This window comes from Mastigoproctus giganteus, chromosome 5 (genome assembly GCF_048544385.1).
Source record: "Mastigoproctus giganteus isolate SK-2022 chromosome 5, ASM4854438v1, whole genome shotgun sequence".
Lineage (NCBI taxonomy): Eukaryota > Metazoa > Arthropoda > Arachnida > Uropygi > Thelyphonidae > Mastigoproctus > Mastigoproctus giganteus.
Window position 1 is genome coordinate 115,784,264 of NC_143579.1, and position 17,953 is coordinate 115,802,216.

The following is a 17,953-nucleotide window of genomic DNA, read 5'->3' on the forward strand; positions in this document are numbered from 1 at the left end:
TGTCAGTGTTTTTCTTGCTCTTCATTTGTCGTCTTTGGTTCATCATGACAAGTGTTTCTTGACTAATTTTTCTTCTTTGGATTTCTGTTTCCCTATAGGTTTCTTGGGCTTTATCACTTTCAGAAAGTTGTAATATTCCTCGTCGATATCTTGGTCCTGAGCAGTCTGCAGAAGCTCAAACTTGTTCTTAAGTTCCAGTACATACTGCGTTTTCTCCTCCTCTGTTATTTCAAAGACCTTTGTATTATTTACTCGAGTCAGTTTTTTCCTTTCCTACATCTATATCAAGTGTACATCTTACCATTCTGTGATCACTTCCAACATTTACCTTATTCAGGACGGTAACATCATTCACAATATATCTTCTGTTAGTGAGGATGAAGTCGATTTCATTAGTTGTTAATCCATTTGGACTCTTCCATGTCCACTTTCTGTTCACCCTTTTCTTGAAAAAAGTGTTCATTACTGACAGTCCTTGAGATTCTGCAAATTCCACAAGTCTTTCACCTCTTTTATTTCTTTCACCAATTCCAAAATTTCCTATAGTTCCTCTTTCTGCGCTGTTTTGCCTTTTTCCAACCTTAGCATTGAAATCCCCCATAATAATAGTGTAGTGGGTTTTCTGCTCATCTAGAAGACTCTCAATTTCGGTGTACATTTCTTCAACCTCTTCATCCTCATGGCTTGATGTTGGTGCATAAATCATTATAATCTTTAGCTTGTACCTCTTAGAAATCTTGAATATTAGTCTTGACACCCTTGGTGATGTACTTTTGAATTCCAAAATGTTGTTTTTAAAATCTTTATGGACCAGAAACCCAACTCCACCTTCACTCCTTTCACTGTTTCCATTGGTGTACAGCAGATTTCCGCTTGATAAACGTTTAAGTGATTCATTTCTTCTTCTTGTTTCAGCCAAACCGATGATATTCCAATTCACATTTTCTAATTCCTTTTCCAGCTCTAATATCCTGTCTTCACCGATGAGTGATCGTATGTTATAACAGGCCAAGTTCAATTTCCGTGCATGGCAGCCTGGTCATACCCAGAGATTCTTAGCACCCTCTGCTTCCTCTGATCCTCTCGCTGCCGTAAGAGGGAGAGTGAAAGCTGCTGGGGACTGAGGGCCATTTGTATTGTTGTGCTCTCATTGCTTAATAAACCTAAAGCCTGTAGGGTGTTTATGGAACTTAGGTATGAAATAAATATAAGGAAATTTGTAGTTATAGCCGAGTGGGCAGGAGCGGGAGTGCAGTAGCACACGCTCTTTGAGTAGACCGGGGTTCAAGCCCCTGACTGCTGAATACGGTTGATCTGCCAACCCGCACTGGACCAGCGTGGCAGATTATGGTCCATTTCCCTCAGCATGAATTGTTGAGGAGGCTTCCATCCTGCAGTGGGTTGATAATGGCTGCACTTTACTTTTTACTTTTTTAAGTTTCTTGCTGAAAGCAACTAACTTCTTTGTAATGATATTGCTGTTAGTGATGGACTTGTAATTGTGTATTTAGTGTTTGGAAATAAAAGGCTTTACAGATTATGGCATTATTGCAGGAGGCTTTATCAACAGGGTTGATGATAAAATGTTTTCCAGGTCCTCCAATTGTTGTTTTAATGTGGAAAAACGAAATTTTAATCCTGCTGATGGTTGTACATGTGGTAGTGATGACTAATAATGTTGTAACATTCTAGTTAATACTGAATTAATTCATAGTTGGAAGGCTCCAATGGAGACGTTATGTGATGGTAAGAGAGCTTAAAACAGAAGTTAAGCAAATCATGGTTTTCTGAAAGATTTAAAGTTGATTTTAAAGTATGGCCTATATTTGAAGCCAGAAGACATGATGCTTCAGAGTTCCTTGTTAGCTATAATATCTGAATTGCCTGTTATGCTATGGCCAAAGTGTGCATCAATAAACGGTTGGAAATTGGCCTAACAGCAAATACATCCATTGGAAATGAGTTCAAGATTAAATTTGTCAACGTTAGTTGCCAGGTGTTTATAATTACAAACCCAGAGTCCAAAAGGTTTAGCATATCTGAATCTGGAAATGTTCAGGTTTTGGCAGCCATCTGGAAGTAGGTCAATAGATTTATTTATGCAATCATTTCCTGGACAATTTCAACATTAATGATTGCATTAATAAATGGTTCACTTTGACGATTTCACACCTTATCCCCCATCACTCGGGGTTACTTCAACTGATATAAATATAATGTACAGAGAACTATCGGCTTTCAACTTTGGGTCTTAGATGTTGCTGTGTAATCACCACACAGCTAATTTCACTGATTCCGGTCCAAGCACACAGTAAGTTGGCATTAACCTGACTTTATTCCGTAATCTACAGTTACTTTGTTTAAATTTTATACTGTAGTTTGGTTTTTGAATTCAAACTTTCATTCATTTTTTCTTTGACAAGTTTTAATTGGCATTATTTTTTTGATTTTTAACTTTATTTTATATTTATATACTTATTTTATTTATGTTTGAATTTTATTCCTTCTGTCTCTGTGGGGTCGGCTATGATGTATACATTTTGCACTTATACATCATAACGGAAACAGACTGCTTATTGCGGTGGTTCCTACAGTTTTGGCTGCCGACCCTGTGAAGAAGTAGTTAAAGCCCTAGGACCCACTACTTTAGGTACCATCATTATTATCGTTATTATTTTTATGTTAATCTAATTTAATTTCAGGGCCTCCGTAGCCAAGTGGTCAGGGGCGAGAGCGTAGTAGCACACGCTCTTTGAGTAGACTGGTGTTCAAGCCCCTGACTGCTGAATACGGTCGATCTGCCAACCCGCACTGGACTAGCATGGCAGATTATGGTCCGTTTCCCTCAGCATGAATTGTTGAGGAGGCTTCCATCCTGCAGTGGGTTGATAATGGCTGCACTTCACTTTTTTTTTTTTTCTTTTTTTTTATCTCTTTTACCTTGCAGGCATTTTCAATTTTTTCCATGTTAATTTTTTTTTTTTTTTTTTTTTATGTGAACCCCAAACACGAGAGGTGTTAGAACCTATAGTACTTAGTACCATGCTTGGGTTGGAGGTTGAGAAGATGAAAGAAGATATTTGTTGACATTGGACTTGAACTTCTGTAGATTCTAATTTTCAGGAAATACGTATAAAGGAAGGTTGTTCCAGAAAATGGCAGTTGAATGAATAAATGAGAAAGATGAAAAGTTGGTTCTGTGGGTTTGAAATTGGACAGTAAATGGATGTTGGCTGGTGGCGGCACATGTTCGGACTGTTTTGAAAGAGAGAGTGGGAATTATAGAAGCCAATTCAGAACAGTGCCCATGGAAGTATCTGTAGAAGAGGCATGCAGGCAGAAACAGTACTTCTATGAGAAAGTGAGTGGAGAGACTCTGTTAGAGATGAATCATTAATTAACCTAACTGCCCTCTTCTGAATGGAATCAAGAAGCCTGAGAGGGATTTTGGGGGCACCCCCCAGATGTGGGAACAATATTCCATGGCAGGGCGGATTTGCAATTTATGCAGAGTGAGCAGCTGTTTGGAAGAAAAGTAACACCGAGAGCGAAAGAGAAAACCAAGTTTTTGAGATGCAGAGGAAGCAATATTTGTAATGTGCTTGTGCCAAGAGAGATTAGAAGTTAGGGTAATCCCCAAAAGAGATATATCATTTTGCCTAGAAATCGGAGTGTCACTAAAGATAAGCATAGGAGCAGAAGAATCCTTTTTGCCAGATATAAGACAAGACTGAGTTTTAGAAGGGTTGAAATCAACTAAGTTGTCTTTGCCCCACTGGAGAATTACCTGAAGATCGGCATTTAAGGAATTGGTAACAGATTTGTGAGAGGTTGAAGCTGATTGAGCAGGACAAGGTTTCTCAAAATGGAAAGTGGAATGCAATGTGCTATCATCGGCAAAACTATGGATAGGATTTCCAGTCAATGGAAGAAGGTCATTAATATACAAGAGAAAAAGAGTGGGGGAAAGAACTGAACCTTGGGGGTCACTGGCATTAGTGGAGAAGTTAGAAGACAGAGAGCCATCTACCATCGCCCTCAGTGAGCGATTAGAGAGAAAACTGGATAACCAATTACTAAAAACAGTTGGCAAACCATAAGATGGAAGCTTGTTTAGAAGACCTTTATGCCAAACACGATCAAAAGCCTTTGATATGTCAAGAGCAACTACTTGTGTTTCGATGGAATTTTCCATTGAATTAGTCCATAAATGGGTAACATAAGCCAGAATATCACCAGTGCATCGACACTGACGGAATCCATACTGGCGATCGTTGATCAGATGGAAGGTTTCTAGGTAGTTTAAGAGTTGGCGGTTAATTGATTTCTCCATTACTTTAGAAAGAGTAGAAGTAATTTCAATGGGATGATAATTGGATGGGAGGGATTTGTCACCCTTTTTAGGAACTGGCTGAATATGAGCAAATTTCCAAGCAGAAGGAAAAACACCTTTGGAATAAGAAAGTGAAAAAAGGCGGCAAAGAATAGGAGTAAGTTCTGGAGCACAAGTTTTGAGAACAAGTAGAGAAATACCATCAGGACCTGGAGCTTTCTTAGCATCAAGATTCATCAAAATCCTTCTGATATCCTTTTGACGGAAGTAGGAGGCATTGAATGGAATGTGTTGGGAATGGTGGGAGGTGTTTTACCAAGATCATTAATACATGAGCTGGAAGAAAAATGGGATGCTAGCAGGTCAGCTTTATCCTTGGCTGAAGTGACAACAGAACCATCTGGTTTGGACAGAAGTGGAAGCAGAGATGGGCAAAAGTTGTGGCCAATAGCTTTGGCAAGAGACCAGAATGCTTGGCTACCATTAGGGCAAGAAGCAAGTTTTCTACTCTTAGCCTGTTCAAACTCTAGTTTGGACTGATTAATAACTGCTTTACAATTGTTGCATGCTTTGGTGTAGGCAGAAAATGACACTGAAGAATTAGAAACAAGCCAATTACGATATGCAACATTCTTCTCTTGAACAGCCTTAGCACATTTATTGGAAAACCAAGGTTTAGATAAAGGACGAGATTTTAAAGTGGAGTGTGGGATAAAGGATTCCATTCCTGCAGGAATAATTTCACTGACACGATCTGAGTAAACTTTGACATCAGAAGTTTTGAAACAGTAATCCGACCAAGGAAAAGAAGAAAAGAAGTCTCGCAGGTCATTCCATTTTGAATTCTTGTAATGCCAAACAACATGAGTTTGGGAATAGCCATGAGATAAAGGTTCCACTGGAGAAGACGCAATCAACAAGTTGTGATCTGAAGTGTCTAAAGGAGCTCTCACTTCGACCGTGTGCTTAGAAGGGTTGTTTGTGAGAAAAATAAAAAGAACAATCCTATGATTAGGATTGACCGGTATTTTTGTAGGTAAGTGAACAATCTGTGCTAGGTCATTAGTAATTGCAAAAGCCTCAGCATCTCGACCTGCTGGGTCGGTGTGACTAGAAAATGGAAGCCAGCTGGAGTTGTGAACATTAAAATCACCAAGGAAAATTACGTTGCTGTTAGGAAAGTTGGACTGGAGAAAGTCAAGTTGCAAAGAGAGGAAGTCAAAGAGCTTCCAAGTGATTAGTGGAGTTGGAAGAACGGAAGAGATAACAGATGAATTTGACACAATAAGGTAGAGAGATTTTAAGCCAGAGAAGATCAAAGAGAGGAGATTCCAAATTGCCAAGTCTCTGACAGGGGATATTGGAACGGATATATGCACAAGTACCACCTTTGAGGCGAAAGGAATCATACAGCGAATAATTTGGGCATCTGAGATGAGCAGTAATTGAATCAACCGATAACTGAGATTCTATCAGAAAAAGTACATGGGGTTTGGCAGATGCAAGTGGAAATGGACATTGTTGAGATTAGAATTGAGACCACGTATATTTCTGATATGAATTAGGAAGTGCTTGGGAGGTTTAGATCTTTTCACAAATAAGCTTGCTCTATTAGTTTGACAATTCATGGTGTATTCAATTGTAAGAAAAAGTGGGTGGGACATGCTGTATGAAGTAATGAAATTTTTAGATATGGCGTACACGTGGTAAGAACATACCCAGTTCCTTGACATAACGTGGCCTCGACAATGCTCCCCGCATACACACTACTCAGACTCCCTGCAGTCACCATCTGGCAGAGTAGAGGTAGCAAGATTATACACTAGTTGATCCAGAAGCCTCCTAGAGAGTTACTAATAGGTTCGGTCCGGTGTACTAACTAGCGGCCGGCCTGCGAACATCGTGAAGGTGCAAGCAGAGGATTTGGCTGTCACAGACCATCCAGCCTTCGCCAAAATTGGGTCCACTTGACTTGAGTGTCACCCGAATATCAGTTCCATCAGCGTTTTAGACTCCCGGGTAGCAAGTGCAGCTTGTCTGGCATATCTGAGAGAATGTCTGTGACAACCTCAAGGACGATGGTAATTACAATTGACAAGTCAGCACCCCTACCCAGTACACTGAAAATAAACATTTGTCTATATATATATGTTAGTAGTAATGAAACGTAATATGCTAACATTATGGTACTAGTAATGCTTTGACGATTTCACACCTTCTCCCCCATCACTCGGGGTTACTGCTAATTATGGAGAACAGAGGGCGAACAGAACAGAAATCGCTATCATGGTGAGCAAAGAAGGGTGCTAAGATAAAGGAGAATTAATAAGAATAACTTAGTGCCGTTCTTCCTGTGGCCTCAGCACCTTTTTCAAGGGCCAGCCACCGAAATCAAAAGGGGAAGCGGCAATAAATGGGTAAAGTCTCTGTTTCTGACATGAAATACATGCTGCACATGGTGTATGTGAAAAGTAGGTAAAATTAAAAAATTTTTTTTAAAAATTTTAATCATGAGATGTGTGTATATTTCATAACTGACTGACAGAGGCTGGAAGTAAAGAATAACAAGAATAAAAAGCAAGAAATGGGATAACTTACTGGGGTTGTGGCGGTCTCTACTGCTGTGGAGAAATAAAAGGTTTAAACTGAATGTGGGCTACACTGGTGACCCCTGGGTTAAGAAATTGGGAAAATTTAATTGCCCCATGTGTCAGAAGTTGGAAATGTATTAAAATACATTAAATTAGTGAAGTAGTAAATAAAATTAATTAAGCCATTTTGTTACGAATATTATAAAAAGGGGGTTAATGCTAAGGTTACCCTTTGAAGGTTAAACGAGTGAAGGAATGTGTCCCAAGATAGAAAGGAATAATAGACTAGCAAAGTAGCAGTAACAAGTCGCTGAACTTTGTATAGTGTTTTAAATAGTGCGAGGAAAGTGTTTTAAAACAGAAAAGGAGTATCTTGGGGATTGCATTCGTAAACTTAGGGCTCACGAGAAATTAAAATATAGGGGGTAGGAAAGCATAAAGAGTACTGAAGAAGACAAAAAGATGGTGCTGGGGCAGTTCATACTCTTTTCGGCACTCTTTATGCTTTCCTACTCCCTATATTTTTATCTCTCATGGTGGGGGGGGGAGAGAAACTTTATACTCCAGGACAGCCACATAGACTTAAAGCAGTGCACAGGATAACCTCTGTGCTGCTTCACATGTATCGGTACAGAGGCTACATTTTTATCTGAATATGATCAAATTTATTGCAATAGAAATTGCAAATTATAAAAGCTCAAATGGAAACACTGCTACAGTAAATAAAAACAGTGCATCGGTATTGTATACATAAATACAAATACTTTTTTGAATAATGACCATTTTAACTCATGTTTTATTACAGCTTTTGCTTAAGTATATTAATTGAATCATAATTTATAACTTTTAATTGACTTAGTAGACCAACACTGTGATTGTGGCACATTTCTGCTGGCAGATTATTTTATTAGTGTTTTTACAATTTGTTAATTGTTTTTTTTTTTTTTTTTTTTAATTTTAATTTTTATATTTTCTTAATTACTGATAACTTTATACCCTGGCACTTTTTTTTTTTTTTTGCTGCAAACAATGAAATTAAAGAAAGTTTCCATTTTCTTTTTAGGATTTTATATGAAACATATGATATTCTTCAAGATGAAGAAATAAGGCAAGGACTGAAGTCTTTGTCTAACTGGCCAACTTATCCACAAGTGTATGTAAATGGTAATTTGATTGGAGGATTAGATATCGTAAAGGTAAAATTATGATAAATTATTTTTAAAAAATTTAGGGAAACTTTTTTGCTAAATAAGAATTATATTTTATTGTGTGATTCTGTGTAGACAAACGTTTATTCGTTAATCTATATTAAATTTATTTTATAAACATAAAAATCTCTTATTTTTTTTATTTAAATGCATAGCATAAAATTCCATTATGTAGTTAGCAAACAAATTGATGGTACCAAGCACTGATTTGTGGGAATGCTGATTTTAGTAGTTTTTGTGCATTTTCAACATACGTCCACTGCTTGAAATGGCCGGCCATGCCTGATTTATGATTTATGCTGCCATCAATTGGGCTTCTTGGTGCATTTTTTTAGGTTGTAAACAACAGTAGGAAATTGCTTTCATTTTCTCAAACTTATTTCACTTAACATGCATTTTTGTAATATATACAGGTCGACCATCACTAATCTGGCAGCGTTGGGACCTGTGGGGTGCCGGATTAGTGAGTTTGCCGGATCACCGGTGGTTATTTTAGCACACACAATTTACCCAACAGCTAACCACCTCATCCTACCTTTAACACGTTGACTGCCAAGCTAGTTTAAGAAAAAAATTCCTCAGGGCCAAAAAATATTTAGCAAATAATTTGATTAGTAATTCTAAAATAAATATTGTGATGTCAGTGTTGTCATTTTTTCGCTTAAAATATCAAAAAAAAATTAGACACACCGCTGTCGCGTTTTTTCACAAGTTCAACTTTATCTGTTATGGAAAATGTATGGTGTTTGCGTTTTACACCACGAGAGGCACTTCCTTTATGCATTGGAACCATGGTGGGGCTAAATGTAAGCAGGTTATAATAATAAATGCAGAAAAACAAGTGGGAATGGCTGCAACCAATGCCCCCAAAACAGTAGTGGCAGGTCAGTGCGCTGACCCGGGAAATTTCAAATTATGTTTGCGGAAATTGTCTGAATTAGCGGTGGAACCGAATTAGTGATGGCCAACCTGTGTGTATATATACAGTAAAACCCTGTTATTCGCATTCACTGATTCAATAAAATGAAACCTAAAAAAAAAAAAAAAAAAAAAAATGTGAATTTTAAAGTGCCGTAACATTTTCCGCCATAAAAAAAACATGGGCATGGCTAAAATTATCTTTCCCGGTCAAAACAGCGCTCAGTGGGTGGGTGGGGGGGGGGTGACAAAATCGCGAGCGTGGATGTTTCTCGCCAATCCCTGTTCAGTATGTGTTATGCGCTTGTCATGGAAGGTTTCGTCATTTGCTTTTAATTAATTTATATGCTTATAAATTGAATAAATTTATCAATTTATAAATTGATATGCTTACAAAAGTGATAAATCTACCGTAAAACAGACTTTTTTTTTTGAGAATGTTTTTTTTTTTTTTATGTGAACCCCAAACACGAGAGGTATTAGAACCTATAGTACTTAGTACCGTGCTTGGGTTAATGGAAGAAAGTGACTTTATTGTGGACAAGTTCTTTCTAACCCGTACAAAAATATGGCTACGAATAACAAGGGAAATGTGAAAAGATCAAAGAAGGTGATGACATTAGTGAATAAAATTGAGTTATTAGATAAAATTTCTAATGGTGAAAATGTCTCCTCAGTGGCAAAACATTATAAAATCAATGAGTCAACTGTACAATCAATCAAGAAATCGGAAGAAAAAATCCGCCGTAGTGTCTGTGAAAACGCGCTAATTGCTTCAAAAATTTGATAGCTCATGATGTTAAATTAGAAAAAAATGGAAAAGGCTTTAAATCTGTGGATAGAAGACTGAACTCAAAATAAAATTCTGTTAAGTTCACTCGTCATTCGTGAATAGGCAAAACTCCTTTATCAACACTTTGGCGAAAACTGTGATAGCACTGGCGGGATAAGTTTTTTAGTTAGCAAAGGGGCTGGTTTGAAAGATTTGTTTGAAATCTCTAATAAATATTACATTTAATATTAAATTGTTTCTTATTTTCATTTCAATTCCATATGCTTGCATTTCATTATGTACTATCTATGTACATAGTCATATTATGAAGGTACATATAATACAAACATAGACAGCATTTTAGACTAGGTTTTCTTATATATTTCATACTTTGGAATGGAACCCCTTTATTACTATGGGAGCCATAACCCAGTATTCGTGTTTTCGGTATTCGCGGCATTTCTCAGGAATGTAACCCCCGCGAATAGCGGGGGTTTACTGTATATTTATTTTTTATTTTGTGAGAAATAAAACAGGACACTGCGTTTAGAAGGTAACTAAGGTTTTTTTCTCCTCATTGGCATTAAAGGAATTAGTGATGGTTATTTGAGAAGTTGAGGCTGTTCCTGCAGGGCAAGGTTTCTCAAACTGGAAGGAGGAACGTAATGTGCTATCAACAGCAAAACAATGGTTAGGATTTCTAGTTAGTGGAAGTAGGTCATTAATATACAAGAGGAAAAGAGGGTCAGAAAGAACTGAACTTAGGGGAATATTAAAATTAGTGGAGAAGTTAGAAGACAGAATGCTGTGTGCCATTACCCACAGTTGAATGGCACAGAAAACCTGGATGCCTGCATACAAAAAATGGTTGGCAGTCCATAAGATGGGATCTTGTTTAGAAGACCTTACCAAAAGTTTTAGATGTGTCAAGAGCAACTTCTTGAGTTTCACCATATATTTCATCAAATTTGAAAATGATAAAATCCACATTGGTGATAATTTAATTACATGGATGGTTTGGAGATAGTTTGAGTCAGTAGTTAGAAGGGTTTGTCTGTGAAATCAAAAATCACAGAACTCTTGAAATGGAGTTACAGGACTTAAAAATCAAGGACATGTGGAGTGCAAGACTAAAATACTTTTGAATGCATACATACCTTTAAAGAAAATATTGCAGGAGGAGGAGGAGGATGCTGAAATGGATTACGATGGAGCTGGCTGGTAAAATAGAGCAGAAAAAGATAGTATGGGACAGTTACACAACTGTGAAAAGTACTGAAGCCTACAACACAAAAAAGTTGATCTGTAATAGTACCACAATTAAGAACAGGGAGTGCAAGGCTGCATATAAGAAAGCATTGGCCAAGGAATGGGGACAAGGAATTTTTCATGTTTGTGAATAAAGGAAGAAAAAAGTGAATCAGATTGGACCCTTGTAGGGTCGGAAAGTCTTAGACAACCCATCTGATGTTGTGGATGAAATTAACAGATACTTTTCATCTGTCTTTACTTACTACTAGCTTGTGGGCAGGATTCAGAGACTAATAGATTAATAGTAGCCGCAGCCAGAGTTGGAAATGATTCTTGCACTACTTCTATTGGAATGAGCAGTAGCCCGGAAAGCAAGTTTGGGGAATTTCAGGAACTGCTAGGAGTCATGAAACGAGTAAATACATGGGTTGTGTTAGAGTAACTAAAAGTAAGAACAGGTGCATGTATACTTGAATATACACCAGTGCTAGGAGTATAGCAAATAAATTTGATGAATTTGAAGTGCTGATCAAGACATCAATGGTGGATGTTGTTGGGATATCAGAGACATGGTGTCACACAGATATAAGAAATGCAGAATTGGAACTTTGGGGGTACAATGTGTACAGAAAGGATATGAAGGGAGAAGGGGTTATGCTGTAAGTTATGAAACACAAAATCTGAGGAAGTGCATCCAGTTGACGTAGATGGACAGTGCAATGTTGAGTCAGTTTTGTGTGACATAAGCACTGGGAAAGCCAAAATGAGGGTAGGAGTTTGTTATAGGCCTAATGACTCATGTGTACAGTGAACAATTATACAGAGAAATAGTGGGCCAGTAAATCAGAATGTCTTATAATTGGGGATTTTAACTTTCCAGATATAGACTGGAACTTAGGGGTTGGTCACACACACACACACACACACACACACACACACACACACACACACACACACACACACACACACACACACACACACACACACTAGCAAATCTTTTGTGGATTTACTGGATGAGGCAACAAGAGGGAGTAACACTCTTGATCTTGATTATCAGCAGTGATTATTCATGCATTAAGAATTTCAGATAAAGGAACCACTAGGTGGCAGTGATCACAGTGTACCGATGTGGGATTTACTTAAAGATGTAACTACCATCAGGAGCAAAGGGAAAGGTTTTTGCTTTCATAAAGGTGACTACTACAGTGGTCTCAGAGATTAAGTTCCATACAGTGGGACCAACTGATGATGTTACCAGCAGCAAATTCTAAATGGGAAACATTCAAGGAAGTAATCTTGGAAGCTACTAGGCTTTTTCTTCCAACTAAGAAATACTGTTCTAGGTTTAGGCTTAAATGGATTATCAGATGAACTAATGAGACTTGTGGCAGAGAATAAAAATGCATGGGATGCATATAAATTATCGGGTGACACAGAAGCTTATGGTATATATAAGCTAGTCTGTAAACAAGTCACAAAAGAGGTTAGGCAAGTGAAGGCAGATTATGAGAAACCTTTGGCAATTGATGCACAGAAAAACAGCAAAGACTTTACTTATATAAACTCTAAAAGGATGGGATGAATCAGATTGGTCCACTTGATATCAATGGTTTGACAGTAGATGATCATTCTCAGATAGCTGCCAAACTAAATTAGTATTTTGCATCTTTCAAGGAGGAGAGAGCAAGATGTTTATCAAACTCTAACAGGGCATTAAATGATTTTGTAATAACTGAGAGCAAAGTGGAGGAGAAATTGTTGATTGGATGGGATCTATCCAGTTATATTGAAAGAGGCAGCAGAGGAAGTAAGCATACTCTTAGCCATAATTATGAGAGGATCCTTGGACTCAGGGGAAGTCCCCATGGATTGGAGATGTGCAAATGTATCTCCAGTTCACAAAGGGGGATTAAAGGGTGATACGAGTAATTACAGACCTGGTAGTTTGACTTCTGTTCCAGGAAAATAATGGAGTCACTGGTTAAAGAAGAATTGCAGGATCATCTGGACAAGGCAGCAGTTTTTCTTCTAAGGAAATAACTTCTCGACTCTTTTTTATATGATCACTTTTCACTTCACTTTTACTCATAGCTGAGGATAAATTACATGTTAATTATGTTAAACGTGAAGGAAAAAAAAAAAATAAATAAATAATAAAAAAAAAAAAAAAATATATATATATATATATGTACTTTGGCAATGGTATCATGGTTTGTAGGATGTTTTCATGGATATTACTGGGTCCCCACATCCCCATCGAACACACCCTCACTGCCAGATTTTACCTCTACATTGCTTCAGATGAAGTTTTGCTCTACATCTTGACTATATCCAAATGACACTGGATGCTCTCAACAGGACAATGCCTCATGTCACATTGTGCAGGAATGGTGTTGAGAATCATGTCCAAGCATTTCCTGTGTTCCCCTGACATCAATCTCATCGGACATTTTGTAGAATTCAGTGGAATCCAGCATTCACCAGTCCATGCTAATGCCTCACTCCGTTGCTGAACTCTGCCACGTCTTTCTGTCCAGCTGGTCTAGGATACCTGAGCACACCTGTGGTCATGTGCTCATACAGAGTGCAAGCAGTTATCATGCTAAAAGGTGGTCACAATGTTTTGCCTCATGAGTGTAAAATTTATGAAGGTTAAAGTTTGCAATTACTAAAGAATAACTTTAGTTAGCTGAAGTTTTTTTCTAGAAAATAAAATTGTTAGATATTTCTGATTTTTATTGCCATATCTGGAATGAGTTCTATTAACTCCATAGATGAAAAAGAAATTATCAGTACTTCAACAAAAAATAAATTTTTTTGGAAACAGCGAAAAACTGTACTTTTTAATATATGTAGCTCATTAATAAAATGTTCAGTAATGATAATAGTAGATTTGTTATTCATCGAAACCATTGCAGATTCCATAGCGTTATTTTCATTATTCATAAATGATAAAAGAAATATTTTAAACATGGGATATGCACTGAGTGATCACTGAATTATGACCACCTTTATGAAAAGTGAATGCGACCCGTTGACCACGTGAGGTACGAGAGTGCACAGTTAGTCGACCTACATAGGATAGATAAGGTGTCAGTGGTTCGGTAGGTAGTAAAATTCTGAGCATGATGGATAAAAGGAACGATTTATCGGACTTGATAAGGAACAGATTATGGGAGCTTGAACAGCTGGTGCCTCGATTTCCCAAACGGCTGAACTGGTGGGGTGTTCGAGAGCCGCCATAGTTAGTGTACCAGGACTGGTGTCAAAATGGCCAAATGACCTGATGGCAAACTGCAAAGGTTAGCGAAAGGTTGAAGTTAGAAGCGAGTGCAAGGTTCAGGAACTTGTACAGCCAAAGCACTGTTCAAGAGTTGACTACCCAGTACAACATGGGACAATCTGGAACAATATCTGCCATGACCATGCGTCGCATGCTCACACGTATGGTCTATACCAGCAGACGACCCCTACAGCATCCTCTCATAACCAAGGTTCATTGTTGTAAAAGACTCACCTGGTGCAAAGAGCATGCAAATTGGACGTTAGAAGACTGGAAGGTGTGCTGGTCGGATGAGTCTTATTTACTCCACACCATGGATGGTCATGTATGGATTTGGCCTCAACAACATGGGGCTCTTGATCCATCATGCATGGTATGAAAAGTGCAGGCCGGTGGATACAGTTGTATGATGTGGGGCATGTTTCACTGGCAGGAACTTGGACCCCTGGTGCATGTGGAACAACGTATCATTGGTCTCCACTATCGTCAACTGCTTGCTGACTGTGTACACGCTGCTATGTTACACTTTTTCCCAAATGGCAGTGGCATCCGTCTTCCAAAATGACAATGCACCGAGCCATCGGGCACTTGTTGTGCAGGAATGGTTTGAGGAAAACAGTTCTGACTTCCAGCATATCGATTGTTCTTTGAACTCCCCCGAATCAATCCCATAGAGCACTATGGAAAGGCATATCAGGCATCTGGATACACCAATCACCTCCATACCTGCATTGTTGGGCGCATTACACACACCTTGGTTGGGCCTACCTCCCGAATGCGTCCACATCTTGTTGAACCAATGCCACGTTGGATAGCTGCTGTACTGAGGGCAAAAGGAGGACCTATGAAGTATTAGGTAGGTGGTCATAATTCAGTGATCACTCAATGTGTATAGGTGGTTTAGTTTTTTTTTCCCTCTTATTTAGTGTGCATGCTTATTTTAGCATATTCCCTTTATTATTTTTATGTGTAATTTTGTAACTTCCTTTTTTTGAATGTTTTAGGAATTAAAAGAAGCAGGGGAATTAGAAAAAACTCTCCATGGACAGTAATACCACACTGTGTGCTTCATCAGTTCATGAAGAATGAATGGAAAAAAAAAATAATAATAATATATATATAAAAATAAAGAATCAGTGTTTCTTGTCCATTATCAATATAAGATTAAAATACTTCTAAAAATGAACTAATTCTTGTAACGTGTTTTTTTTTCATACAACATTTAATCTCAATCAACAGGATTGTAAATTTTTAAAATTATTGTAGTTCTATAATATAAAAATTTTGAAATTATTATATTTTAGGGTCTCAGAATTAATCAGGTTTCCTTTTATTTCATTTATTTTTCATAGTGATTATTATTAAGAAGTTTAGCTTGTTTTAATGCAATTTATAAAATGAGACAGTTACACACCTTCCACTTTGTTGAAAGGGGACCATCTGAGATATTTGGTTTAGGAAATAAGTTTAAACTGTGTATTATAAAAGACAGAATTCCTGTTTAAAATTAGTTCTGAAGAATTTACTACTAATGCTTCTTAGTTTGTACATAGAATCATGTGTGTATGTTTGTCTCTCGATGAGCAGGAATGGTTCCACTGTTATTATCTGTATCAGTCTTCACACAAAATATGAATGCAAACATTAAAATATATTTTATGTGAGATGCTTTAATTTTCTCTTATTTGTGTTAAGTATTAATTAAAATTGAATCTGTGTATCTCTGTTTTATAGATACTGCACATAGTATAATGGTAGCAAAATTATCATCTCATTATGGGGAAGGTTCTCTTACAGGAACCATCAGAATTAAATCCAGGTTACCATTGCATTAAGTAACTTAACAATAGTATACTGGATCTGATATTTTAAATAACCCAAATCTTTAAGATGTATGTGTAAATTTTTTTATTGAAGTATGGAAATACAGTAGACTCGATTTTCCCGGGATAGATGGAAAAAAACAAATCCCGGATAATCGATTTCCTGGTTAATCCAAAAATACAAAGTCCCCGACATTCATAAGAGATGCGTTCCAGGACTTCTTACTTCGTCAAGTTTTACGTAACTAAGGAATGACTAAAACATATTGCTACTATATTATTATTGACAAATCTGAATTCTGCGCGATACTTGTTAATGTTTGGCCATTTTCATACATACTTATATAATGATTCCTTAGAGATTTAATAGGTGCACCGTTTTCAAACTTTTGAATAATTTCAAGTTTTTGTTTAACTGAAAACACAACTCTTTTGCGTTTACCCATCATTTTTACTATTTCTAAACAAAAAAAAAAAAAAAAAAACTATAAAAAAAATTCTGACATCCCTGACATAAATAAGAAAACAAAATTTGTCCTGCAATGGAACACAACAGTCGACGCAATGCACTAAAACTGAACATTTGGTCTCTTTTTTTTTTCCCTTCTTCCTTTTTTTTTTTTTAGAGTGGCAGCTGTGAAGACAGTGGGAATTGCAAGATAATAGGTACATTAATCTCCCAATGACGACTTATAATGCCGCTTGTTGCTTATTTACGACTTGCAAAATACATGTTATACCTATTCTCGTTATTACTTGAATTTTATGATTTCTAGTTAATTTTTTTATTTTTATTTGGAGCCTTGAAGTGTCCCGGTTAATCGAGAGTCTGCTGTATATAAAAAAATTGTTAGGGTATATGATGTCACAGAGAACAAGAATTGTAAATAGCTGTTTTGAATTGAGTGTGTCAAATATACAAAAGTTAAGCAATGCCAAGTAAGTCCATTAATGACAATAATTTAAAATGCAAGTTTTTGGTTTTATTATTACTAGTGTATAAATAAAAAGTATAAATTATAAATTTTCTAAAAGTATAAATTTTTGTTTGCTATATGCAACACTAGATTAATTGATGTTTATAGTAAAACCTCCCAAATCTGACAGTCTCAGGAGCTGATCTTAATAGATCTCACAATTTTTTAGACTTTCGGTGTAGTATTATAGTCATTAAAAAAAAAAAAAAAAAAGAGAAATGAATGGTATTGTATTTCTATGCTATAATTTCTTGTATTAATACTCCAAAAGTTTACCTCTAACTTCAACCTTTTGCTGACCAAGGTGTGTGTGTGGGAGGGGGGATAATATATATAGCACAAAAATTACGGTACTGTACATGTTGGAAAGTATGGTAAAAATAAATATTAAATAACTTAGTATTCTAAAATATACCGTAAATTGTAAGACATATTTTAGAAGAGCAAAGTAATTAATTGGCTTTGAGGTGAAACCATCTTGCACAGTCAGCTCTAAAGTGCAACTTTGGTGAATGGCCAATCTGAGATCTAAGTTCTCACTATTAATCTTTAATATAATTTTGAAGTGGTATTGGACAATATTTCCGTCTTAAATTATCCTTGGATATTTAAGCTCGAACATGTTAATAGGCTTTTGAATGTATACAGACATAATTATACAGTCAGTATAGCGCAAAATGCTGATGCATCTTCTAACAACAACAGCAACTGAGAACCAGATTTACTGATTGGATGATTTTTTTTAGATTTCCCAATTTTACCAAAACTAGCCAGAAAATGGGTGGGATAATAATGAA

General features: G+C 36.8%; 1 protein-coding gene across 1 annotated transcript in view; it reads left to right on the top strand.

The window, feature by feature from the left end:
* Grx3 (Glutaredoxin 3) overlaps positions 1-15,474 on the top strand; it is a 238,271-nt gene extending 222,797 nt beyond the window's left edge. Inside the window, exons 9-10 of the mRNA XM_090373419.1 lie at positions 7,988-8,120; positions 15,361-15,474. Of these exons, the coding sequence (XP_090229545.1) occupies positions 7,988-8,120; positions 15,361-15,408 (181 nt within the window). The 3' untranslated portion in view covers positions 15,409-15,474. The remainder of the gene's footprint in view (positions 1-7,987; positions 8,121-15,360) is intronic.
* The last annotated feature ends 2,479 nt before the right edge of the window (positions 15,475-17,953 follow it).